The following is a 27,385-nucleotide window of genomic DNA, read 5'->3' on the forward strand; positions in this document are numbered from 1 at the left end:
AATTCTTCATAATTTTTAAACCCTCATTAGCAGATTGGTATACTTGGTGCCAGGATTCACCCGAAAAAACTAAGGCTGTATCATCAGCAAATGAAATTTGGGTACAATGTGGTATTTTTAATTTTAGAGCATCGTTCAAGTAGATCAAAAATAATACCGGGGACAGAACTGTACCCTGCGGGAGACCAAAACTAGATGATTGATCTGTAACTGATGTACCATTCAAGTTTAATGTTTGTTTCTGTCCTGAAGGTAGCTTTTCAGAAGTTCATTACATAAGCCTCTTATCCCACAATTATTTAATTTCTTCAATAAAATTCTATGAGGGACGGTATCAAACGCTTTTGCTAGATCTAAGAATACAGCCAATGTTTTTTGTTTAGAGTTGAAGTTTTCATCTATCAATTTAGTTAGGAGGATAACTGCATCAGTTGTAGACTTTCCATGCTGAAAACCAAATTGATTTTTCTCTAGGAAATTATTGATGTCTAGGTAATTTAACATTCTTTTTTTAATAATCTTTTCCATAATTTTAGAGAAGCTATTCAAAGATTTCTTTTGCTGATGATACAGCATTAGTATTTTCGGGTGAATCATGGCCACAGGTGTATAAAAGTGCTAATGATGGCCTAAAAATTATGAAAAATTGGATGGATGACCATATTTTAACAGTCAACTTGAAAAAGACAAAATATATTACTTTTTCTCCAACATTAGCGGGTCAACCTGATGATTCATTAAAATTAAAAATGCATACTGATTCACTCTGTTCAAATATCAGGATAAATTGTTTATGCCAACAAGTTGAGAAAGTCATGTCTATAAAATACTTGGGAATAATGGTGGATAGACATTTGAAATGGGATTCTCATATTAATTATTTGTGTTCTAAACTTAAATTTCTTATATACAACTTTTACAAAATTAATCAATTAAAAGACCTTGACATAAGGAGATCAATTTATTTCGCTTATGCCCACTCATTGTTTCAATATGCAATTGAGGCATGGGGTGGTGCATTTGATACTCATTTTAATAAAGTCTTTACATTGCAAAAGCATCTTATAAGGGCAGCACTGGGTAAAGCAAGGCGATACCCGAGTAGGAAAATTTTTGAAGAACTAAGGGTACCCACACTTAGGCAGTTATATGTGATAAAGATTGTTTCGCATTTAAATAAAAATATAAGTAATTTAGAAATAAGGCATACACCATACCAAACACGACCAGCAGTATCAAACATTTTTAATATAAATTTATTAAGTTAGTGGTGTGTAGACACCAATTCTCTTATTTTTGTAATATATTTTCGAACAAAGTTCATTATTTCTGAAAGAAACGTATCTGTGCGGGTGTAGAAGAGAATGAAAAGATGAGGGGAAAAAAGTTAAAAAGATGAGAAGGGAAAGGAGGATTTGCATTGGTGTATAGTACTGGTTAGCCGAGAGAAAAGGAGCGTTGCATGATACAGAATGGGAAAAGAGATACATAGAGCGCAGTGGTGTTGTAGTTGTGGCGCCGGCGTGAGCGCTTGCGTTAGAGAGTGACGGAGACTGGCGTTCCCCCTCCACTGGGCTATTTTGACGGCGGCGCGGTTCGGCTCGGTGGTGGGGATTGGTGAGACGGGTGGGGCAGGGCAGACAGGTCTGTGGCGACGTCGTCCGTCTGGCCGATTCAGTGCAGTGCAGTGTGCCGTGGCTAGAGGTTGGTTCACTCTTAGTCGGACCAGACCGGTCCTTCGCGCTGGTCCCTATGCGTCGCTACATCATCTACTTGTAGTTGTACAGTATTGTTTGTGGTAGTTGTGTGCGTGTGAGACATGTCTAGTGCGTGGCAGTGCTGTAGGTCGTCGTCGTCGGGAAATGAGTGCGGCCGGCACGTGGCCTAGTGCTAGACGCGAGTTCAGGCCATGGAAGGCCTCGCGGGACAGACGCAGCCCTACAGTCCGCACCTCAAGAAGGTGCTAAAGACCTATCGGCTGAGTGCCGTCAAGAGTTTGCAGGGCCCCAACACTGCGTTGGCCGCCGTAGCCAACGACTCGAGTGCGGCCGCCGAACCAGTACAGCCGCCGCCTCCACCGCCAGCCACTTCGCCTCGCCTCCAGCTGCCCATCCTCACCACCCCCGACCGGTCGAGGGGCGAGCGGGCAGAGACTGACCTGGAAGGCGAGCGCATCTCGTGCTTCGAAGTGGGCGGTGAACGGCGACTCTGTTTGCCACAGATCCTCAACATAGTGCTCGGTGACTTTAGTTTGGCTCAAATCAACCAGGTGTGCGACGAGCTGCAGATCTACTGTTCGCGGTGCACGCCCGAGCAGCTCGAAGAACTAAAGGTGTCGGGCATCCTGCCGCTGACGGCGCCCTCCTGCGGACTGATCACGAAGACGGACGCCGAGCGACTGTGCTCGGCGTTGCTGCACCGGCCGATCGCCGCGGCGCCGGTTGCGGTCAAGGCCGGTGTCACGTTCGAAGTCTACCACGAGTGCTTCGGCAAGTGTCGCGGAGTGTGCGTGCCAGAACTATACACAGATGCGGCGGCCGGCTGCATCCAATGCCAGGAGTGTGACGGCCTGTTCTCGCCGCAGCGCTTCGTGTGCCACGCACATCGGCCGCACGAGAACCGCACCTGTCACTGGGGCTTCGACTCGTCCAACTGGCGTGCCTACCTGCTGCTCTGCCAGGACCAGGCCGATCTCGAGCACCTTGCCACCCTCCTCGACCGCTTCAAGCTGCACAGCTTCACCTCCACTGGCAACAAACGGAAACAGGTCAGTCACAACTCAAATATCATCATCAGTATACGATTACGAATTAACGAATATATTAGTACCGTGCAATGAGACAAGATTCAAGATTCTTTATTTGCCAGAACAATTTTACTAAATGTATAAGTTAGTTATATATACAGTGTAGCCTACATGATGCGTAACACATTTTGATTGATGAATCATGAGATTGATGACACAGATTGATGAGTCTTTTGCATTTTCCAAATTGAACAAAGCAATAAAAACTAAAGAAACAGCTCTACAGGGGTCACGGGGTTCGTTGCCCTATGAGACAGCCTACTTGAAAAAACTCCCTTCTTCTGATTTTTTCAACTTTTCAAGGACATTTCAGACCTGTAGGAAGAGGAACGTTGACAAAAACTGTAGATAGTTTGCATTTTTTATCGTACATTTTCCCATAATGTTTGACATTATTTGTCGCATTTTATTAATCAATAGGTATATTCCCTTATAAATCACTATATATTTAGATCAGACATAATTTATACGATATTGTACTTCACAATAATAATGATTTTGTAATTCGAGAAACTGTGACCACTAAATGGCTGAGGTGAAAAACACACTATTATTGTAGAAATATACAATAGGTCAGAGGCGTGAATAATAGAAGGATAATAACTACTTAGTTTGGGATTCAATGGATGAGTTGTCCCTGAGAATGGAGAGTTGACAACACCCATGACGTAAACTCAATAGAAGGCTATTCCAAACAACAGACCATTTTATTTTCTTAGTTATTTAAAGATAGGAGTGAAAGACATGAAAATATATAAGTTCTCTGTATTGCACTGTTGACGACGACAAATTTCAAACACTCTTTGGAATCTATTATGATATCATAGACAAGAAGGAGTTCAATAATTATTCTAAACTTTACTACTGTTCTTGTGAAATAATATCACATAGCCTACGGCAGATAAAATAAACAAACGAGTTCACATATTCTGGCTATTATCATTGAATTCAACAATGCTATCTCATCAACTCCTCTCTCATCTAGACTAGTAGAAATTGAACCAATTTGATTTGCAGGAAGTTTACCGAACAATTTTTAAATGCTTCGATGCTTCCAACAATCTGACAAATCAAGATACTGTTCGTTATGTTTTAAATCGTTGCAAGGCCTTTTTACGCCGACAGTGACTTTTCACATTTATTTTGAAATCTGCTGAATCCATTAACAGATTCTGTTCTATTTTCTCTGCCTCAGCCTTGGACGTCTGTGAAAACATTCCTTTGTCAATTTAGAATGTTCATCGTGCTAAATTCAGGAGAGTGTTCCACTTATTGAGAAATAAGAGTTTTTATTAAAAAATCAATGGTGTTTATTAATGTGGAATATTGTTTTTGTTGTAGTTCTACAGGAATAAGTATATTTTACAAGTGAATTATTTTATTTTTATAATTGAAAAAATACTTTGATAATGTAACTGGCATAAGATGCATAATCATCATAGAGAAAAGATAGCATAATAATGATAGCAAGAGATGCTATCTTTTCTCTATGATATTGAACAATGAGTTTATTCATGTCATGTTCATATTATGATGAAATTTATGTTTTATTCAAATTGAACCTTGTCATCTGTAGTTAGTTGGATTGAATTTTCGTCGAATAGAAATGGAAACTTTAATTTCTGTTGATTTTAAATGTTATTTGTTATCAAGAGTATTTTATTTCGTAAATGACTAAAAAATACAATATTTTATAAAAACTACAAGATTTTATCAGAAGTATTATTCCTGGTATAATATTTTATTCCACTTGATTATTAGAAGTCTCACTATGAAGAGTCCCTACAAAATATAGTACTATGAAGATGTGTACTGTAGCATAATCAGTCAATATTGTCTTCATTGTGAGCAATGCAAGCTGCATTTTCCTTGAAACTTGGAAATCTTGGTATGCTACTAGACCTTTTTTCACTGAAACGCTATCTTCTTTCGTCCATTCTACTGAAATAACTGACGAAACCAGCCAGTGTATCTGAGAAGGAAAAGTTTCAAGATGTCAGTTGCAGCTGGTGAGCCGTATTGGCGAGGAGATGCGTGCCTTGCAGTCTTTGTCTGCTTCATTGCTCATTTGCTCAACTTGCGATGGCGGAAAACGACTCTCTTATCTCTTGATACTTATGGCTGGCTTATCCGCTCATACAGAGAATGTGCTCTTCTGTAATAAGCTAGCAAACACTGCAAAGGAGACAATAATGAATGACCTCAACTTGAAGATTTTAGTTGAAACTCTCAGGAGAGTGAGACATTTTCTTGGTACCTAGCTGGAGTTATTGTTTTGAATTTTTGCACTGAACATCTTACCAAACGTTTTTTTTTAAATGGGTAATCGAAAGTGAACAAAGAATAAGAAAATAGTACCTTTCTGTTACCACAAATTGAGATACGACAGAAACCATTTTCAATAATACTGTTTGAAGTGGCTTTCTAAATCTAAATCTATGAAGTGGTTTGGTTTCAAGTGGTTTTGTACATCTAACTTGGCTGAATCAAGTTTTTACCAAGAATAATATTTTGTCAGCTTTTACTGATCAAAACCATTCACAAGTTGTGAAAATCAACTAGGATATGTTTGCCGTTGTTGATTGTACTTATTAAAGAGAGATCGTTTTTCACTTTTTCCTAGTTTTACAGACCTTATTTATTGATTACATTTGACTACTTGGATTAAAACAATACTTTTGTATTGAATGAACATCGTTCAATCACCAATCATTGAACATTCTTCATCGAATTAATAATGGCTAATGTACTTTGAAACAACATTTTATATTCTCTAAACTCTAATACTTATATCTAATGAGAAATTCTTAATAGGAATATTATAATTTCAAAATACGTGCATACCCTTCAAATAATTAACAACCTCAACACACAACTGTATTTCATTAAATATAGTTCCAGAACTACAAAAGAAATCACAACGTCTATCGTTGCAACTTTCTTCATCGAACAGCTCACAGCTATTTCGTAAAGTCAACGCCAAAGGTTTATATCTGTTGCAGATATAGCAGAGATAGCATCGTGATGGAGAAAGAGTGAGAGGATGAGTGTGCATGAGAAAGATAAGTAATCGAGTGAGAGAGTTTAAATTGCTAGCTCAAGGTCATACTGACACACCTTCCATATTCCAGATAGACAGGTTTTATTTCTTCAGAATCTGCTGGACTGGAACTGTTGGCCAGGCGTTATAGACTGCTCCTAGACGTCGTCTGTCTCGTTTGATCTTTATCATTCCTGACGGAAATTTCAGCAAATAGCCTCGCTTGTTGTAGCCATAACATTGTTAGTCATTTAGTTACAAACTGCTCCTAAATTCATGCCAATAAATCACAAACTATATTTGAAATAGTGATCGTTTGAAAGGCGTCTCACAATCTTCCAACTAGGATATTTTTAGAATATTTTCTGGTAACAAATTATTGCATTCCAGTTTCGCTACATGCTGCTCAAAGATGTGAAGCTCAGAGGCTTGGTTCAGAATACAACACCATTTATCTCAGTTCTCGTTTCTCTCAAAATGGGTTTTCTTTCTTTTCAAGTTTAGCCATGCTTTTCAGTTCTTTTTATAAAGGTTCTATTTTGCACAAAGTGAAAATCAAATCGTTCAAATAGTCGATTACTATCAACTGGCACGCATGTCAGCTCATGTTTTATGTAGCCTAGTTGGGTATGCTTTTTTGTATCTAAACTTTGCAGTCAAATTCCATATACAATATTGGGGCGACGATTTCGATTCATGAAATTGAAATACAGTATTGGATAGTAATAAATGTCTATAGTGAAACAGAATAGATGAACTGAAACTGAATTGATAGTCGCCAATAATTATTATTATATTATTGCTTTGATCCTTTGATACATTATTGTGATAGAGTATATTAGTTCTACCCCCACTCATTCATCTCACCAGTCATTTGTTGTTATAAATAATGTTTGGATCTATTTGCCTCTGAGCTAAGACATAAACAGGAAACAACGTACTCCACAGTATAGTTTGAAATATGGATTTAGTGAGCATCAACACTGTATTGAGGTTGAGAGCTATTTGTCCATGTTTGTCTATTGCAGGCTGCTTTGAATAGCAGCAGCAGCACAGTCCCTTTCATTTGCATGATAATAATCATTGAACCGAGTGAACTTGGTGGAGCGATTGGAGGAATGGAGATGGAAGTGGGAGATTCAGATGGCTGTGGCAGTGAAGTGCAGTTGTATGGCGAATTTGCGCCAAGCACTGATGTGCATTACAGTGCACTGAGTGCAAGGGGCACTGCTACATGAATATGGAATAGTTTGAACTTTATCTAGCCTCAGACCTCAGAGTCCGTTGCTCCCTGCTGCCTCTGCCATCGTAACCAAAATAGATCACCGGTGCCTTGTGCCTTGTGCCTGTGCCTGTGCCTGTGCTTGTTCCCTTTGCGCTTTGCCTGATGTGTTTGCTACTCGCTATGATATCTGCTGCTGCTTCGAAAATGCACCAGCCTCATAACTTTCATTCCAATTGCACTGCCTACATGCTAATTTCCGTAACAAGTAGCTGGGAAATTTCGTGTCTATCAATAACCAAGTCTATTATCAAAGGTATCCTCCATGTATGAACGGAATCTCACTGGCTGTAAATTATGTAATTCTGCACTAATGGTGAAGGCGTGGGTGATTAGTTCCGAATAGGGCTGTGAGGTTTGTAGATTCAATTATAATCCAGCCGTGGATTTTATGTTTCGAAAAATAAGTAATGATCAATGAAATTCATCTATATATTTGTTCAACTTCCAACGGTTCAACATCAATCTTACAAGAAAAATTACAGCAGAAAAACAAATATAAGCATAGAAAATAAATACAATCTTTAAATATCAAATATGAATAATATATTTATCAAGTGCATAGTTGCACAATGTGCTTATCAAGAAGTTTTTTACTTCAACACTAGATTTGACTATTTTTATCTCAAAATTTATGATTCACTCGATATTATGAATGAAATGAATGATCGACAGATTGTTTATTGAATCAAAAATCGAATTAATATTTCAAATTATTTTTTTCAGTCCTCTTATTACTTCTTATTATCGCAGATCATTTCATTCCATTCATTTTCCAATATTGCAGATAGTCAACAAGTTTTATTATGATATGTTTGTTCTGGCAGTGATTCATAAAACAATAGGAGTAGTGTATTTTTCTAGTAAAATATTATTCTGTTCACATAGCAGCAACCCGCACCAAACATTTCTGAGAGGTTTAACGAGATATATGCAGTTGAAAAGTTGTGAACTGCCCATAATTTGCATGTAACAAAATGATAATATGCTCTACGGCTCTACGCTGCAATGAACTTGTTCAGTACAAGCGTTTTAAGCGTTTATTACCGCAGTGAGAATAGAAATGTTAGATTTAGGGACTGGTGAATAAGCAATAATCTTATTTCCGTCTGAAGCGGTCGAGCGTGAACGTGCGTGCGCACGCGTGCGTATGTGTGTGTGCTGGTGGTGCCGAATGCCAGACAAGAGAGAATTTATATCAATCGGAATCCCTTGGTGGGCCAGATTTATAGTGTCTTACGCAGCAGAAGCGACTCTCGCAAGGCTGGCTGCATTGCCAGATAGCTGGCTGCTAGATGTCCCACATTCCGTGAAAAAACACTGCTCAGCGTGGGTGGACAGTGGACAGAGACCGAGCATCCACAATTCATCTGTCTGCGATTTGGGGACGCTTTCCATCACATCAGTCACTGACTCTCTCTCTTTCCCTCTCTACTCTATCTATCTAGTCTGGACTATTTCAAAAGAGATTGTGTGGACAGTGTTCAAAATGTATGAGTGGAATGCATAACATAACTTGAATTTTAAAAGGGACAACTGTTTTATTTCAGAAACATAGGATTCTAATAGAAACAGTATAAAATACAGAATAAATGAGGGATAAGCTACATAATGACAACCTGCCCTAATTTTTTCGCGACAGAATTCCTCATAGACATTCATGAATTGATTACTTTCACCACTTGTATTCCTATCAAGAACATATAAAAAATAATCAAATAGTGCACCTCCTTTGTCTTTGTTTGATGTACAGCCTTTAGAATGTAGCGCTGTCTAATGGATAATGAATTGCTATGCTCTATAATGTGATCGATTGTGACACCTTTATAGAGTGAATCAATGTCTAATACTGTTCATTTGGATTTGCTTATTCTTTTACAATTCATTATGATTTATAGCACGTTTATACTAGTAGTTCTGTGAACAGTAGACCTCGCGTTCAGTAAGTTACATTGACCTGTTGTTATGTTTTCTCAAGAATTAATAAATAATTTATCAATTTAAAATGTCTAGAAAAAATCCTAAACAAGCATAGAGCTTTCTGTCCTATCGTACCGTGACGTGTCGTCCCGGAATGTGAGTGTGAGCACTGTTATCAGGTCTGGCTGCAACTGTCTACAACGATGGTGGAAAGATACATTTTCAAGATGTTCGATGTTTTTGAACGGGTAGTATTATAGTCCACTAGACAACTGATTTATGATGAATAATTCTAAATTCTGATTTTTACGGTAATATTGGCGTTAAAAGGAGACTCCTTTTCCTTTTGTATTATACTTAAAATGCAAAATTTCAAAAAACCGTATGTATAAGTCGACGCGAAATTCAAAAAGGAACATACCTGTCAAATTTCATGAAAATCTATTGCTGCGTTTCGCTGTAAATGTGGAACATAAAACATAAATATAAACATAAAGAGGAATGCAAAACCGTCAACTTGAATCTTAGACCTCACTTCGCTCGGTCAATTATATGGTAAGATTCATAATTATTTGTTGTATTACTTAAGGCGGAATATAACATGAGAAATAATGAATCAATCAAGTGTTCATGTATAATCTACTAACCTACCTTCTTTTCATACTACTGTATGTAGATCTGAAAAATTAATATGAAACTTGAATCTTGCCTAGTCAAAAGTAATATCATATACGAATGATGAAGAACATCTTCATCGTTTCTCTTTTCATTTTGCAGTCTGTGACGTGAATTCCCGTTTTTTCCAAAGGAAAGATGCTCACTGACTCAGCATATTCGTTCAGAATTTGCTCTGCCTAGAGTAATGGCGACGACCTGTGTAATGACAATGCTCAGTCACCGAAAAGCGAAAAGGTCAAATGACATGGAAGATGCGTGAGATATTGCGTGGCCTTCGGCTGATGTCTGATGTGATGACGGCTGTTTGTCCCTGATCTGAGCATCAGACGCCTGGCGATGACGCAACTTTCACTACAAATAATACCGTCTGAAATAGTCTGTGCCATTCATTATTCAGGTGCACTAGAAAAGAAACCCATATTATCCCATCCTTTGAGCATTTAGAAATAATAGAAAGACAGCCAAAGTTTATTGTCTTTCAATACCTTCAACTTTAGACAGTTTAAGTTTGGGATTGAATCAGATTCTGGTAAGAATGTTTTTTTGTATCTTACCATCATTTCATTGTGCATTATCACAAAAATAATCAGTGTACTGTATACTGTATAGGTCTGCTGATATCTTGAAGTGATGGTATTGTATATTTTATATTTTAGTTCAACATATTTCATATTTTTATCGTTGGAGTAATATTCTAACCAAAGTGGGATTGATTGAAAATGAAATCTCTTCTGGAATCTCATGAATTAGTATTCTATTGTACCACTTGAACTCTTTCCCGATTTTTGACTTTTGCTAGGTTTGATGATAATGATGATAATAATAGTGGGTATAGTGTAATAATAATAATAATGTGATTGATTGGCGCCGGGCAAAACATATAAATAGAGTGAGGGAAATAGAATCTCATTCTATACTATTTTATCATCATTATTATTACAATCACACCTACTAGCAAAAGTCATGAATCGGAAAAGAGTTCACACTATCATATGAAGATTGCTCAAAAAAGATCTAGGACATAAAAATCCAAATTTATAAACCTCTTATTCAGTCCACAATAACTTACAATACCACGAATTCGAATAATTGTTCATTTGGCTTGTTTTAGAATAAAAAGCTGGTTGGTGGTAACTGTATTATCTCTATTCATTGTATCTGAGAATGAATATGTGACTCACCACAGCACTGTACGATTAGATATGCGGTCGTCTGAATTCCACATTGTCAGGGATATTCTATTTTCGTGGTTTCAAGAATGAAATAAATAGACTCTTCCATTATTTAGAATAGATATTCCTTTTACTATCTATTGTGTAATAACTAGCTCTTTACGAATATGAAGACGAACCGCAAAATGAATCTCGAAGCTTGAAAATTTGTAGATTAGGAAAAAGTAGTGAAACAACATTCCGCTAGCAATATTACATTACAGTACCTGGATAATATAGTGCTATAACTCATAATAGTAACATTATTTTATGACTAAATCAGTAGAATTCGAAAGCTGAAAGGAAATTATGACTGTATCTACTTCAAAAATAAAACTGCATATTGGTTAATATTAGGCAATAGAGATTAAACAACTAATATGTGTGCCCAAAAAATAAATTAATGAACAAAATATTCCTCCATTCAAATCCATATCCCTTCAATCATGTGTAGTAAAAAATTGACTAGACATTCAGTTCTATGTTCGTTAATACATGGTACTCAGGTTTCTCAATACACTCAATACAGGTTTCAGTTTATTATTTCAGTTCGGTGTTGGGCAGTTCAGATAGCATTAGCATGAAGGTTACCTATTAGCTTGGAAACTCCTTGATTTGCAGTTTTAATAACTAGGATGAATTCCTAGTTTATAAATACTTTGGACTCAAAATTGGACAAAAATTATAAAGTGTAAACATAACCTATTTTTGGACAATTATAGGAATTATCTATCTAAATTTTGGAAAGGAACAGTTTTGGGCTTTAAGCCTGTTGTTCCTTTCCCAATCATTCATAGTTGAGAATGATATTGTATCCATCAATGTATAAATAATTAAATAAAAACATTTTCTCGTATGATATTTTCCCCTAAGTCCTTCAGTTCACACACTTACAATTGGACGTGGAATATGCGGAAGGGAACATTTAAATGAAAAAAAAAATATTTTGTCATACAAAAAATACATCCTCAAACAATAGAAGGAAATAGAAAGAAATACAGCATAATTTTATTGTTTATGAAATGAACAACATAAGAAATAGATCTACGTTTTATCAAGATTTTGAATTAATAGGGTATTAGATCTATTGGTTTGAGTTTCAAATCATCAATAGAAAAAATAGAATAGGAACTATAGAGAAAGCATCTCCATAAAGAATAGAGTATGTTCCACTAGATTCGGTTTCCCACGGAATCGGAATGTTTGGAAGGTTGTCAGCATTTAAGCGCGGGAGTGTGTACGAAAAAAAGCGAGATGAAAGTCTAGTTTGGCTGAAATGGGGTGGTCCACTCGACTGGTGTGTGCTTCGCTCTCTGCTCTCTGCTTTCTGCTCTGGTCCGCTATTTGGCAACCAACAACTTCCTAGCGCTACTGGTCTCGCTATACTTAGACACTACAGCACTATTTCTAGCTGTGCTCTGCTATTTTCTAGATTTCAACCCGAAAATCCAACTCTTTTTGGCCCTTTGTCGTCTTGGGTCTTGGGCCACACCTATCGTGTATTACCTTCCAATTTCCAGTACATCAACGATAAAAATATTTTTTATTTATTTCAAAAGTGCTATTTTCAATAGTTTTTCATTGAAAAGACAATTAATCTGTCATCAATTATTGTGAAAATATTCAACTAATTTTATCAAACTAGGAAGTACCTTCCTAATAGTTTTTAATAGGAAAGGTGAATAATACTCTAAACTTGAGAGAATTGGTATCATGAATAGAGAACATTTATTGCTACATAGGACTTGATGCTGAAGTGAGACTCGATTTAGAAACCTCAACAGATTTGAAAAACTGAAACCATCCTGGAATCGTTCATCGATCTCAACAACAATAAATTCCACAAGAGAATGATAAATGACTGCGCTGGCCCAAGTTTATGGTTATTGAAAAAAGATGATTGGAAATTGGGAGATTGGTACCTACTAGAAAACTGATTTTGGGTTTCGTTTCTGGTTGAATTGAGATCGGTATTCCAACAATTTCAGTCAACAATTTGATTTGTGCCATTCACTTTTGGAATTCTACAAGCCAATCCAAACTTGCAATAGCTTTATGCCATAGGATTTGCACAAAATCTGTGTCCAATGTAATTTCAGAAAATACATTTAGGAGACTGGAAAGCTGGCTCAAAAATTAGCTCTGGGCCGGCCCTTTCCGGACGTTTCCACATCTAAATAATCGTTTCCTTTTTTTCCAAGGAAAATGAAATTAGAAATAGCTAGACGAGCGCAGAGGAGGAAGAAGCTCTCTGCTTTTAGCAACCAATTATTCATTGTGTTTGAAAAAAGAAGGATGCGTCAGGAACAAACTGGTCTCAATTTTGTTCTTTGGAAACTAATTGGACCATTTGTAGAGAAGACAAAGGAATGGCTTCAGTAAGGAACAATGGCACAAACTGCCTGCTACAATCTGGAATTAAATGACATTTAGAAAATAGTAGCGACATTAACGAGTTCTGTTTTGTCATTTTCTATTCTTTCTTCTGTTTCTGACTCCTCTGATGGGTTAGAACAATACTAAACTAAGTGTATCCTCACTCCTTTCCTTCCAATACGTCATAATTTATTATTTACATGATTGCGATTCCTAGTTTAGAAATTTTCATTTACCAATTATATGAAATTCAACTTCTTCACTCCAAAGTTTAGTTGATACTTAGTGTCAATACTCAACTTTCTCTCATACAAAACAACATTTTTCAATAATCCAATCTTCTTCACAAAATCCATTGATGTTCTTCCTTTTTCCCAAAGTTTATACTATCTCATACAATACACGAAAAAATATACATTCAAATATAAACTAAAATATAATTCATATTATTGACAAGTGAATATTCGGAAGCCGATGTGGAAGTTTAAAAAATCTTTTTGAAAAGATAAGATAATCGACAATTATTTCTCTGGTACGGAGCGACAGAACCTATAATTATTTCAAAAAATATTGATGAATTTGGTAGAAGGAAATAAAGCTGCAAATATAATATAATATACATCGTGTGCTTGTGAATTTGAAAATTCATTCAATCCTTTTTGGGTCATTTTTGCTAATTTTACATTATGAATGCGTCAATCTGTGATTGAGCATAATAGTTTTTCACTCTTATTTCGATTAAAATTCAATATTTTATGTTCTTGAACTTATTTCAGTAAGTTCACCCCACTAAGCAAAAATAGGATATTCATTTTTTTATTAATTTGGTTTATTATCTCCACTCATTGTTCCTAGCTATATATAACTCCCAACAAATTCGACAGAATCTTTTCTCATGACAAGTTATCGAATGGTAGGAACAATGAGAGATATACCACGTCATATATCTTATCATTCATTACTCATGCGTCACTACCCATTATTTTCATCAATACTAATCTGTATTCAAATTAAATTTGGTATCAGACAAAATAAAAATACTTTTTGAACTGTCTGCTGTTTATTCCTATTAGTACAGTACAGTAAAATACTTGGAAATAATCATAATCCTTTTTTTTCAAAAATGTTTTTATTCTTCAAAGCTATTCCTCATGTGATTGATTATTTCCAAATCAAAAATGACAAACTCATTTCAATAATTATTCTTATGTCGCGTAATAATGGTCAATGTTTGATTACATAATAATGTTTAATTCCCGTTTGAAATAATTCAAATAGTAGAATAACAATCATGAATAATTGAATATTTATTTTTGAAAGGGATTTCTTTATGTTGAGACATTTACAATAATTCTGAGTGCCCCATTGAATAGACATCATTGAAAGTTGAATGCCGGTTCATTTCCTTCTACCAAAAAAATTCATCAATAATTTTTGAAATAATTATAGGTTCTGTCGCTCCGTACTAGACATTGTCGATTATCTTATCTTTTCAAAACGATTTTTAAAAGTATCACATCGCTTTATGAATATTCACTTGTCAATAATGTGAATTATTATTTCAGATTATTCATAATACTGAATGAAGTCCACGTACTCTCGAATGTAATTTTCGAAATTATTAAAATTATCTGATTCGACGAAGAACGGCCATTTGTTGTTATCTCTTTCAACAATAATTTTAGCAACTTAGATTTTGTTTAGTATATTAGTATTTTATCTTGTAAGTAATCTCCAGAAAAGCTAACATTTTGTCTGTGAAATATGAATATTCCATCCATGTGTTTGTATGGCAATCGCCATATATCAGAAGTGACCTTCCTATCAGGCGCCCATTTCCCGATAACAATATCACTTGTTTTCCGTTTTCGCACTGCAGCCATTTCACGGCTTTCTCTCTCTCTCTCACACACGCTCGATCGCTCGCTCGCTCCACACTCGTCATAAGATTATCTAGTTTTGGTTTTGTAAATAGACGGCTTTCCCAAACTCAATTACGAATTAATCCTATGCGACGATAAATATTCATAACAGAGTCGGTTACATAACTAATATACGCTTAGTGGCCCGGCAACTATTGAACCGAAGAATATAACTGTATTAACATGGTCGCCCATCTATCTGCCACCGAATTGTGCATGCATTCATCAATTTCAATTCCACCCTCCACCAGAAATAACTATTTCCACTTTGCCATTGTCACGAATGAATATTCAGCTCAATCTGAATTCGCAGATCGACACGTGCTTCTCTCACTCTCTCTCACTCACTCACTCTCTCTCTTCATGTGTGTTTATATCATGTAGGTTTGTTTCCGTTGGCAATTGTGTTGTGAACCGCAGGCAGAAACTGTACATGCACAAGTCCATTACCTATTATTTGGGATCAAATGTTTTCCATTCATTACGCGCGCATGAACGTTGCGAATAGAATGAAATTCGTCAATTAATTGTTGTCATCCACTGTTTGCCAGCCTTGTTTTCCGTTTATAACATTCGATTCAATTGTTAATTAATTCAATTTATCGTCTACAGTTTATGAGCGATGAGTTTCGTGGCCCATATCCTCCCTCAGGATTGTGGGTTGTAGTTATATAAAAAAATATAACACAAAACAAGACCAGAGTAATTAAATTTTATGTTGGATAAAATTAACAACGCTCTGAGATGGATATTTCCAACAATAAATTCTCTTTTTTCTATCATGTACCGGTTCAACATTTTTTTCATTGAATGCAAGTTTCTTCATATACAGTACAAGTTTTGCTGTATATTTTTGACAGTAAAAAATGTAATTTCATTCCATTTAAATTTCTTTTGAATGTTTTTTTTGTTTGCGGCTGAATTTTTTTTCCAAAACCGTTTTATCAAGCATAATTTTGAATGTATTTTTACTTCTTGAATGTTGCCAATAAAACAATGATGAAGAAATGAGAAATCAACGGTTTTGTTGTGAATTTATATTCACGTCGTTGTACAGTATTATGGTGTAGTTTTAGATTCTATTCTTTGGGATATAGTTCTGGAATAAAATTGATTTCAGTACAATCCTGTGTAAAAGTCTCGTCTCTCGATTTGAACTTGGATTTGAACCGCTTGAACGCAGCATAAAACTTGTATATTGAACATGGTTTTTAAAAAATTCAGCTCTAGTAGAGCATAGTGTGTTTACCGTAGAGTGCTCACTATATTCTGAAGCAAACACGTGAGAGTTCAGCGTATTTTTATTCAGTTATGTGAGATATTATGGAATAGTTGTGCCGCTCCACAGAATATTTCGTGGATGCTATTTTTAGTAAATGAGCTTATCCCAAAATTCCCTGGTCGCTTGCTACTCTCAATTTCGGAACGTTAGCTGCTTGGACTTTATTCTGAAAGTACTTCATTTTGGAATTTCGACTCTATTCCATTCCACACTGTGATTGACTCTGAATCTTTACATTTTAACGCCGTATAATAATAATAATAACAAAGATTCATTTACATTCACAATTGAACAAAAGCCTCTCTAAATGAGGTACGTTTCTGGTTGACAGAAATTACATATTTACAATAGATTTTACATATTTACAATAGTTAATTCAGGTAAGAGAATATCAATTTTTTTCAAGGCCGTATTAATAAACAATTAATAATAATAATATGATTATAGTACATGGTTGCTAAGCATTCAAACTTTGCCTAGCTAAGGAAAAGCTAAGGATTGTTTAGAAATACGGTTCATATGCGTTCAGGCTGAACCGCTATCATAATGTAGATGATCACATTCATTTTACATTACAATGTGTTACATCCGAGGTTTAAACCAATACCGGGATCAATCCTCGTTAAAGTTGAGAAAGTGCATTTGGTTCATAGTGTAGTATCTCGCATACAATTGAAGGATTTTCAATGTTCACTTTTCAAACACAGTTATCATAATCGTACTCGTACATTATTAAAATTTCACTTATCTTGAAGCTGAAAAAAAATTATCATCAATTAATATTTTACTGTACTTCATTCATAATAATTGTGAATTTAAAATCATTTTTCTAACTCTTCCTGTTGAAAATAAAAATGATAATCTTATTCAATTCCATGAGATAAAATTGTACTATAAAAATATTTAGAATTATATTAACTTGATTAAATATTGTTATTCCTTCAGTACCATCTACTCTTCTTCTATGTATCCAACACCTCACCATTTTCCTCTATCTTTCCCAATTCTTCACTACTTCTTTGTCTGTTATCACAAAATCACAACTATCATCATCATCATTATATTCACAGTAGTTATCATTCCTCTTCTTCACCATCTCCTTCATTTAGTTCTTTCTCCCTCACTTCAAAGTCTCTTCACCTTCCTCCACCAACGCCTTTCCCCTTCCTCTCCTCCACTGCCTGAAAGAGCAACTCTCTCCACATGTCACCCCGCAAACAAACTAACAATTTATAAGCAACAAATTTCGACACGCTTTTTTATGTAGATAATACTTTATCAGAGTGCTTCTCTCAAGCCACACCAAAGCAGAGGTAATCTTGCAATCGTGAGGCGCGTTTGTCTGCTTTTGGTAACCGGCTAGCGCTGTGCTGATTGGACCAGTGTGTGGGCGATTATGGTGGTTGGCGATTTATTCGAGGATGACACTGGCGACTTGTGACACGGGGGCGTAATCCGACGATTTCTTTTTCTTCTTTACCTCCTTCTTCTTCTTCTTCGTCTTCCTCTTATCCTCCACCTCATTCTTTTTTCTCTCCTCCATCAGTTTGCTTTTTTGCTGACCATCTCGGCTGCTTTCACGGCTCCACTGTCGCCGTTCGTGTCACTGAACTTTCGCCATGCCACTTCGCCTTCCTTTTTTGTCTCGTGCTTACAGCTCTGACTCCTGAGGCCTGAGCTGACTCTTGCCGATCGTCCAATAAACTCCTCTTCTCCTATATTCTGTCTGTTACTCCATTCTGACATTTCTGCTTTATTCCTGATTTCAGTCAATCTGTGGTCGTTTATTGCAACCTGCAAGTACAGGCTGTCTTATTGCCGTTTACCAGAACATCATATTCCCAAATATCAATCCATTATAAAATTAATTCAAAATTCATCAAGTTTACGTATTGTGATAGGGCTTCATGAATGTTTGTGAAGAATTAATAATATCAATTATTACCTTCACATGTACTAGTACCCTTACAAGTTAATGACTCAAGTTAATAGACTCAAGTTTAATGACTGATTATCCAGGAGGTTTTTTAAAAGTGAATTGGTATTCTTATTGGCGATTTTAGAGAACCCTGGATCCAATAACCAGAGCTTTCCAATAAGATATGACAATTTATTTAGTTTTTGTTGATATAATTCACGAGATGAGTTATGCAACCCTTTAATCACTCTGGAAGTCTTCAGTGCCCTGAAGATCTACTATAACACCACTAGTGAGAGGGTAGTGCACATTCTCCACTAGAGCTGACTTTATAGCTCAATGTACACGTATAATTCAAAATTCTTATCATCTCTTGATATTCACGGTAGAGTTATTCGGAATATATTCATATAAATGAATGAGCCATGTTATGCATGAACATTGATGTAAAATTTCAATAATATTTATCGGAACATTGACTTTTCTCGATTAGTGAGCACGGTTATCACACAGAAAGTTCTTTCCAATTTTACTCTCTGATAAATTTATAATTAATCCTGCATTAGATTGTTTATCCAACTGCACGAGCTATGCTATGCAAGTGACAGGCGGATGAAGCTCGTTTTTATCTGTTCGTTTTCCACTCAGAAATTTTCATTCCCTTTCTCTATTTTCGCTTGTGATTCAACGCGGTCTCAATTATTATTGATTGAAATAGATTTTCATTTTGTGATAAGATGCTTTGTTCTCGACAACTTTAATAATCGTGAAACTGATATCGGAAACATTTTTGAAGCTATGATCCTGGTAAATAAAATTGAATCGAGTGTCTGATACGTATAGGGAGAGCCATCAATCAGGGTCTTACAAAGGATGGAAAAATGCGCTTGAAAAATCTTTCAGAATAGGGAAAATAATTTTGTATTGATATTGGAATATTACTGGTAATATTATTGGCTAGGCTTCCTTCAATGTAAACTAGTTGTAGTAGAATCTAACACTGATTTGGCCCTTATTTCTATTATGCGTGTCAAAAGGTCTTATATCCTGAAACAGGTTTAGAAAATTAAGTTGTTAAAAACTTCAATCTACGTTTCCAGCGTAAAAACGGTATTACTAGCTATGTTTATTATTGAATTTCAATTGCATAACTGCATAATACAATAATATTTAGACTTAAACAATATACGAACATTTTTGCGAGGTTGTAGATGAAAACCCCCTGGCATCTGGCAATACACATGTTATATTCTATTTTCGCCTTGAAAAATCTTTTCTCCATGAATATTCTCCAATCTCTTTTCACTTCATTTTCTTCTACTTCATTATTTGTACTTCTTTTTTCATACTTTTAACTTTTTTCATATTGAAACCTGAATCAAGAAATCACTCCAAACCAATCCCTTGAAAATCATAGTTTGGTGCAGCTGGTCTCCCAACTTCTCTGTTCATTTATTATTACGCAAACGAAAGAAACAGCAGAACAGGATTGCCTGCTAGGCTGCCCGCGAACAAATTGCATTGCACGAAGTACGTGAGTGTGTGTGTATGTGCGTGCGTGTGTTGGTCGCCTTTTGTAGGCAGTGCGGGTGACGGCAAGGGGAAGTGGTCTCTGTAGTCTCCACTCTTTTGCTATGCCTGTCTTGGTTTGCGGACCTGGACATGATGATGAGGAGGAGGCTAGAGGTTCTTTTTAGATGCTTGTAGTGTTGTCTGGCGGCAGGGCAGAGAGTTCCCTCAGCGGATTCGCCACTTCTCGCCGTTTTGTCTCGCGAGCAGCGATCGCGCGCTGTTGCCAAGTCGAACACACTCGCTGCTCGACTCAACTACGGCATCCAATATTTACTTTTCAAACATCGCCTGCTGCTCGGCTGCTGCTGGTTGGAATGACTCGACCTTGTGGCCAACCTTGACGCCATAGTCTACAGTCCCTTTGCACTGCACTGCCTCCGACCTACTTATTCACGCAATGTCCCTTCCTTTTGTCTGCTAATCTCAATAGCAGTCTAAATAAGCCACTCTTCCATCTGAAATAATTTCTGATTCGGCTTCAGATATTATTAGTATGTCTACACTGTAGTTTACAGTGTATACTGTAGTTTGTAGCTTCTGTAAAATTATCAAGTAAATGCTGTACCGTTTTCATTGGACAATAATATAAAATATGTTTTGTACTCTGCAATGTGGAATAGATGGACGGATGAATAAATACAAATTTTCTGATGAATTACCAAGTAAATAATATACTGTATTCAGTAGACAAATTCACAAATAGAAAAGATGTAATGTACTCTGTTATGTTGTGGAATTGATAAATATATGAATGTATCAATGCACATTTTCCTGCTAACGGACGTTGTTGGCTTTAGCATCGACAGTTACTGTGTTCACTACTGTAGTTAACAGTATGCACTGCATTTTGTACATTATGTAGACTTATTTAATAAATATTGTATTTGGTAAAAAAATGTCTCTGTTGGTCATCATCTGTTGATGAACTTTGGACATTGGCCATCAGAAACGTCAGTCAATTTGATGTGAATTACAAGTAAATTGAAGTGTATTGAACATTACAAAATGCAAAATACTATCATTCCCGCTTCTTATTGCAATAATAAACTCTGTGACTAGATGACGTGGCAGAACAACTCAAGATAGTATGACCAGATCTGGCCTATTATTTCAATGAAATTTTGCAGTAAAATTGATGGATTTTAACTCAGTATTCTCACCTATTTTCAGTGTTGTTTTTTCAGTAGGTGATTAGAGTATATGAAAGAAATAGTGTATTCAATTATTCATATTTTTAGAAGATGAGCAAATAAACGTAATAATGTGCTCTAGTGTTGATAAGCGATAATATGTTTATTCGAGATCCTAAATAATCTGCTACTGCATAAAACGTTTTTTACCATTTATATTTTTTAGGATACTTTATTCATAGATTACGTAATTTGAAGGGTTTATAAGGTTCATGCTAGGAAACTTTTGACTTGAAAAATGTTTTGTATTAGTAACTAAGGAACTGTAAAAACTGACAATTATATCTTCACTGGAGCACTGATTTAATTTTTTTTTTCTTGTCGCAGGTGAGTCCAGAATTCGAGCATCACATTTCTATAATATTTGGTGAGTAGATAATGTAGAAAACCCCAGTACAGATTAATTAAACACCTACAGCAATAAGCAATATGAATGTTCTGAATCCTAAATAAACAGCAAGACATTTCACACTGATATTGTCACACACAATAGTGTCTGACCAATTTCAATTTCATCTTGGTTCATGGATTATTATATTAAGGACATCCTATTTATGGGATCGGAATTGGAAGTAGATACATGGATACAGATTAGAGCTAATTGAAGTTTTATTCTCATAATATGATCCTGAACAGTAGAATGAATCGCAAATTCAGTTGAGGCCATTGAATCGCAGTTTAATCTATCATTAACTAGTTAACTACTAGTAGTAACCAGTTTATTACTCTACTTGTTACACCTTGGTATACCTCTATAACCTATTTCATTATATATGGTACGTGTACGTCACATTTAAGTACAGTTGTACCTCTGTTCAGTATTTGTACAACTGGGGATTGCTCAAGTTTCGTTTTCTACTTTGAGAACTCAGTTAGAGTTTCTCATTTATATTTCCTGGAATATAAGAGAACTGTGGCAAGTAGAAGAGGGTAGAGTTTTGTTGTTAGTTGGAGGTGAGAGCGTTGGCAAGATGAGGCGCCCTTTTCCTGGAATAGGCCTTTTTGTTTTCCGAGGCGGAAAAGGATCTATCCGCTGCTCTGCGCTGGAGACGGAACGGAGGCTGTCGACCAGTGATCATCCCGGGTCGGTGGGGGAGGGGGGGTCTTTATGCGGTAATCGCCGTGCAGAACGTAAGCAGTGAGCCTGATGGGAACCAAATGTGCCGAGACAGGGCTATAGGGCTGTATGTGTGTGTGAGGGAGAGGGCTGCCCCCTCCTTCCCCTCCAGCCCTCCCCAAAGACTCGAGTTCCAAGAACTGTCTACCTAGATTCGCCTCCCCCTTGTAGTTTTGGCCCGTCTTGGAATGCCACCCTTGTAACACATTCCCTTTCACAGCCAGCTTACGTCTGGCCTCCAGCGACTTTCTTCCCAGCAAACACACACATAATATTATCAATCTGTGAGTCCGTCACTTTCACGTAGACGCTTCCAGGAATGATTCTGATTAAACAAATCAATCTCACACCGCGCACATGTCGAGCATCAAGTTCAACGTCAATCAAATATCAATTTCAAGTTTCCCATTGTAATGTCAATCAGGTTTTGTTCGTGATATAAATAACCAATTCATGTCATCATACAACATTTCTAATGAAATTACCCGGAGATTTGCAATTCACCAAAGATATCAATGTCAATGCATTGTTGTATATCATCTGAAATTCCTTGATAGAATAACGAATATTCTGTTACTTTACGCATAATTCGGTATAGATTTGTGTATACATTCGTTGAAAATTGTGTATACATTCGACTGTTGTAGTACAAGTGTGCACAGTTGAATGATGAAAGTGTGTGTACTGTACTAAAAGTGTGCTGAAGTGTATTGTAGAGTGTCTAGACGTCTGGACGGTCCTGTCTATTCTAGAGCTAGAGTAATGGACTTTGTTAGCAATCTTTCAGACAACAAAGAAGAATCAATATGTTTTTCAAATGAAACTGGAGAAATAAAGGTTTTGAATGGGAAAACATTAAATCACTATGTTCGAGTATATTTTTGTGTTCTGTATTTTGTATATTTGTGTTCTGTGTTTTGTATTTGTATATCTGTGTTCGAGTATAATCAAATAACTGTACTCTTATGTTAGTTGAATTGAATTTGATTATTGACAAAATTTTACTGGAATTTGTCTTTCTTTGTTACTCCATACCTTTCACCTTCCACTTCTTCAACGGTCTTACTCAAGATTCTCAATAAACTTCTCCTTTGTTTGTAGGGGCATCATTGAACTAGGGAATGAATCCATGCTAGTTTTGTTCTTCAAGAGTGGAGGACTCTAACTTTTGACCTTATAGAAGCTGAAGCAGTTAATTTTTAATGACCTGTCAGTTAGTAAATTCATACTAGAGTATATATCATGCTTGGTGATTTGAATAGGCTTTTGAACTGCGACTATGATCGTAATAAAAAATTCATTGCTCCAGAAACAAAGCAACAAAATAGAAGGGTGAATTGCGGATGAATAATTCAATGCCCTTTTTTCATGGTTGATGAGTTGGAGAGTTTAGGCTATTCTGGTGGTTGAGTGAACCCTTTCAGTGAACTATGAACTTTCACTATATCATCTCCAAAACGTGAGAATATACCAAATGAAGATTTTCAAAATGTAAAAATATAGGACCAAATATAGAACCCTAGAGTACTGATACAGTTGTTGTTGTATTGAAAATTTATCAAGATCTTCTATCAAGCTAACTGACAAGAAGTATTGAGGATGTATTTTGATTTCATTTTTTTATTATGCGAACTGATCAATCGAAAGTCTTGTTCATGGAAAACAACATTTTTCTATTATCATCTTTGCGATTAATTATTCCGAATACGTACAATACCTTTTTCATTTTGTATTGTTTTTCTAAACTCACAATTTCCAGTTTTTTGTGCTTGGTGAACCAGAAACGACTTCTTTATTATATTTAACTTCGTTTCATGAACCATGTAATGAAGGATATATATTTTCTTATGATAATTATTTTTAACTTCCTCTTGGGCGATCAGTTCAGGGGAATGAATCTTCAGGTTTGAGAAAATCAGTTTCTCGTCTTGGGGGACGAGTTTATTTCAAAGCAGAGAATGAAGAGATGATGGTGGAGGGTGGTTGAGTTTGTGTGTACTTGAGTTATGATAAGGAAGAGGCTGAGTGATGGCCCCATGCTGAGGAATTCAACGCAGAAGAGAATACTTGTGAAAAAGTTTTCAACAAGTTGCAGACCAAGAGTGTTTGGTTCAGAGCAGTCTGCCATTTTTAATGAACTCCACCAAAGTTTACCAAATAGAAAACGAGGGGAGTCTTCGGGCTATGAGACTCGCAGCTACAGCATTCAAAATTAATATTCATGTAGCCTTGGATTACCTTTCATTGTAAAGCAAAAAATCACTGTTTAAACTCTGTTATCTTGGACGAATTAGAATATATTTTCTGAGTGTAACTGAGCAATGATTTGCAGTGGGAATCCTTACTAGTCTCTGCTGACAAAATGGTGAAGAATTTCATGAAATCTGAAAAAATACTTTATTTGTGTTTTCAATCTAGATGGAAGTTAATACAGTAGAACTTGCAAAAACAGTCAAGTCATTACTTGTTGAATTCTTATTTCGCAGTGTCCTGGTCTGCTGGTCAACTAATGCGTTCCACGAGGTTCATTATTAAATGTGGTTAGGGGGAATGGGTTGTGCCAGTCATGGTTCCTGCATGTTATGGCAATCAAATCATCATTTTCATAGCATTGAACCTATATTTGAAAAAAATATGGTGGATGAATTTTTAAAGAATTTCATACTATCGTAACTATATGCATTTGATGTAGTGAGAATTATGAATCTCTCATATAAATAGAGGATTTGACTTTGAAAGTTGCGTTCTCTTTTCAACATCAAAGATGCTTGAAAAGAGTATGCTTTATTGTTAGATACGATTGAGATGATATGCACAATCTTGTTAAAAAAAAGAACGTTGAAAAAGGGAAATGATTTTTGTGATTTGTTTTTAAACCCTCTTGCATCAGTTTCAATCTTCTCTAATCAACAGACTATTTAGAGACTTTTGCTACCCTTTAATATTCCTACAGCCCTTTCATGTCCTTTATAATAATTACCAAGTAAGGCTCGAGCTGGACCACCTATTTAAAATGAACCCTGAAAAGCACTGAACTCCACTTTTCTGTGAACAAACTGGACAAAATCTGAAACGGAAATCCAGATTTGGGCCTTTTGGAACTTACCTTTGGTGGTAAATGTTGGAGTGGTGATAACCCATGATAATGACCTGGATGATTTATTGCTGGCTGAAGATTGTAAGTAGAGGCAAGTTGTTGAGCAAGCCAACTTGCTTGCGCCCTAATTCAGTTAACGGATTAGGACTTCATCATACAGTGGCTGCTTCTGCATGGTTGCGATTTCATTCTTACAAGTGCGTCGGGGCTCAACTTGTTTTGCTCATTCCCCCCCAGTCAACCCTTTCCACCTTATCGGGTGTTGCAGTAATACGGCTTCTACATTCTACAAGGAATCGATGATCAAGTGGAAAATACTCGGGGAACAGACCGAGCCCCGGATGGTTTATAATGCGTGGGGGAACCTCTCCGCTCGCTCTATCCCCTTTTTATAACTCTCGATGTTTGTTTCCCCCTCCTAGAAAGTTCAGGTACTACTTCACAACCCTTTCTCCGGTCAAATCAAAAGGCATCGCCAAATTGCTTTTCGAACAACCTAGCTGCTCTACACCGAACTCTTTGCCAGTTACTGTCATGTTATCCGCTGAACAAATGCAGCTGAAAGAAAAATATGGGTGGAGTATTTCTACAGTATGAAGATGTTGAATGTTACATTAGAATTCTAAGCATAATTATCAAGAATTGCTAGCTTAGTATTGATCTTGTTCAATACCGTATGGTAAAAATATTCTATAACAAGTATACTGTACCTTCAATAAAGCTAAAATTGTTCACATCGTAATCAAATCAAATTGAGCATGCTTGATATAAAGTAGATTTTCCTAATTTCTTGGATTTGAAGCTTGTCGATCAAAAAGTTCTCATTTTCAATTCAACTTTTCACGTTTTTCTGCTTTAGTAACTGTTATTAATCTTGTAAACTTGTTTGGTATATGTGATAGAGGAAATGGGCCCTCATAAAATAGTAGCTATTCTGCTAATCATGTTTGCCATATCCATTTCATGTTGATGCTTCAAACCAAGACACCTTTTTGGCGCTGTAGATTACAACTTTCTGATCAAACAAAGAAACTCACTCATCTTATCTTGAAAGAATATTTTTAATTCCTCCACTAATCTGAAATTTGCATTTGGTTGGCTACTTTGACCCTTGGGAGCGGTTTACAGCCCAGCTTACCTTGACTCAGCATTAGTTTTAGTGGTATAAAAATGCACAGAGTTTATCTTGGAGAGTGCTTCTCATAAAACTTGTTTGGTTAGGAATTTGCGAAACATTCAGAGCTTCCACAATTCTAATAATTTCAGATTATTATTCATTAACAGATTTAACTTTATTCTTTAGATCATGATTACTATCAGATTCAACCGCCTCGTAAAAAGGAATTTTTTGAAGTTCTATTTCCGGGTTGATAAGTTGTGGAAGCTTAGATTCGCAAATTAATGGATGTGAATGAAGCATGTCTCATACTACAATATGACCAATTTTTGTTTTTTTGCAAATTGCTCCAAAGGCTTCACTAAATATCAATTGTTGTACAAGACTCTAAACATCAATTTATTCCAAACGAATAGGTATTTTTTGTACTATTTCATGAGACGCGGAAATGCGTGGTATCTTTTTGATAGATACTAAGGCGGGTCTGCAGCCTTAGTATCGGGTGACCGAGGCTATTGGGGGCCATCACATTTTAATCGGGTCGGGTAAATTATAGTGGACTTTGGTTTGCGGTGGTGTGGTCTGCATGGCGTGGCGTGGCGTGAAGTGCCTCTGCCTCAGCAGGTGCAGTTGGAGCTTTGCTTCCGGTGCTGTAGAGTGCAAGTGAATGAACTGGTCTCTCCATTGACTAGGGCTAGAGCTAGGGCATTGGCAAGGCAGAAGGTACAGTTCACTTCGCAAGGACCGTTTCTACACGCGCTAACCAAAACTCACCCCTGCCCTGTCCTTCCCTTCACTCAGTCCCGGCGTCTCCTTTTCAAAAAAACGGAAGGGCTCCGCGAACAAAAATCTTATTC

General features: G+C 36.3%; 1 protein-coding gene across 1 annotated transcript in view; it reads left to right on the forward strand.

Moving 5' to 3' along the window:
• Positions 1-1,658: 1,658 nt before the first annotated feature.
• Positions 1,659-27,385, forward strand: part of LOC111048632 (ski oncogene) — a 142,771-nt gene continuing 117,044 nt past the window's right edge. The window contains exon 1 of the mRNA XM_039445106.1: positions 1,659-2,767. Within this exon, the coding sequence (XP_039301040.1) occupies positions 1,910-2,767 (858 nt within the window). The 5' untranslated portion in view covers positions 1,659-1,909. The remainder of the gene's footprint in view (positions 2,768-27,385) is intronic.

The sequence above is a fragment of the Nilaparvata lugens genome, chromosome 1 (assembly GCF_014356525.2).
Source record: "Nilaparvata lugens isolate BPH chromosome 1, ASM1435652v1, whole genome shotgun sequence".
NCBI lineage: Eukaryota > Metazoa > Arthropoda > Insecta > Hemiptera > Delphacidae > Nilaparvata > Nilaparvata lugens.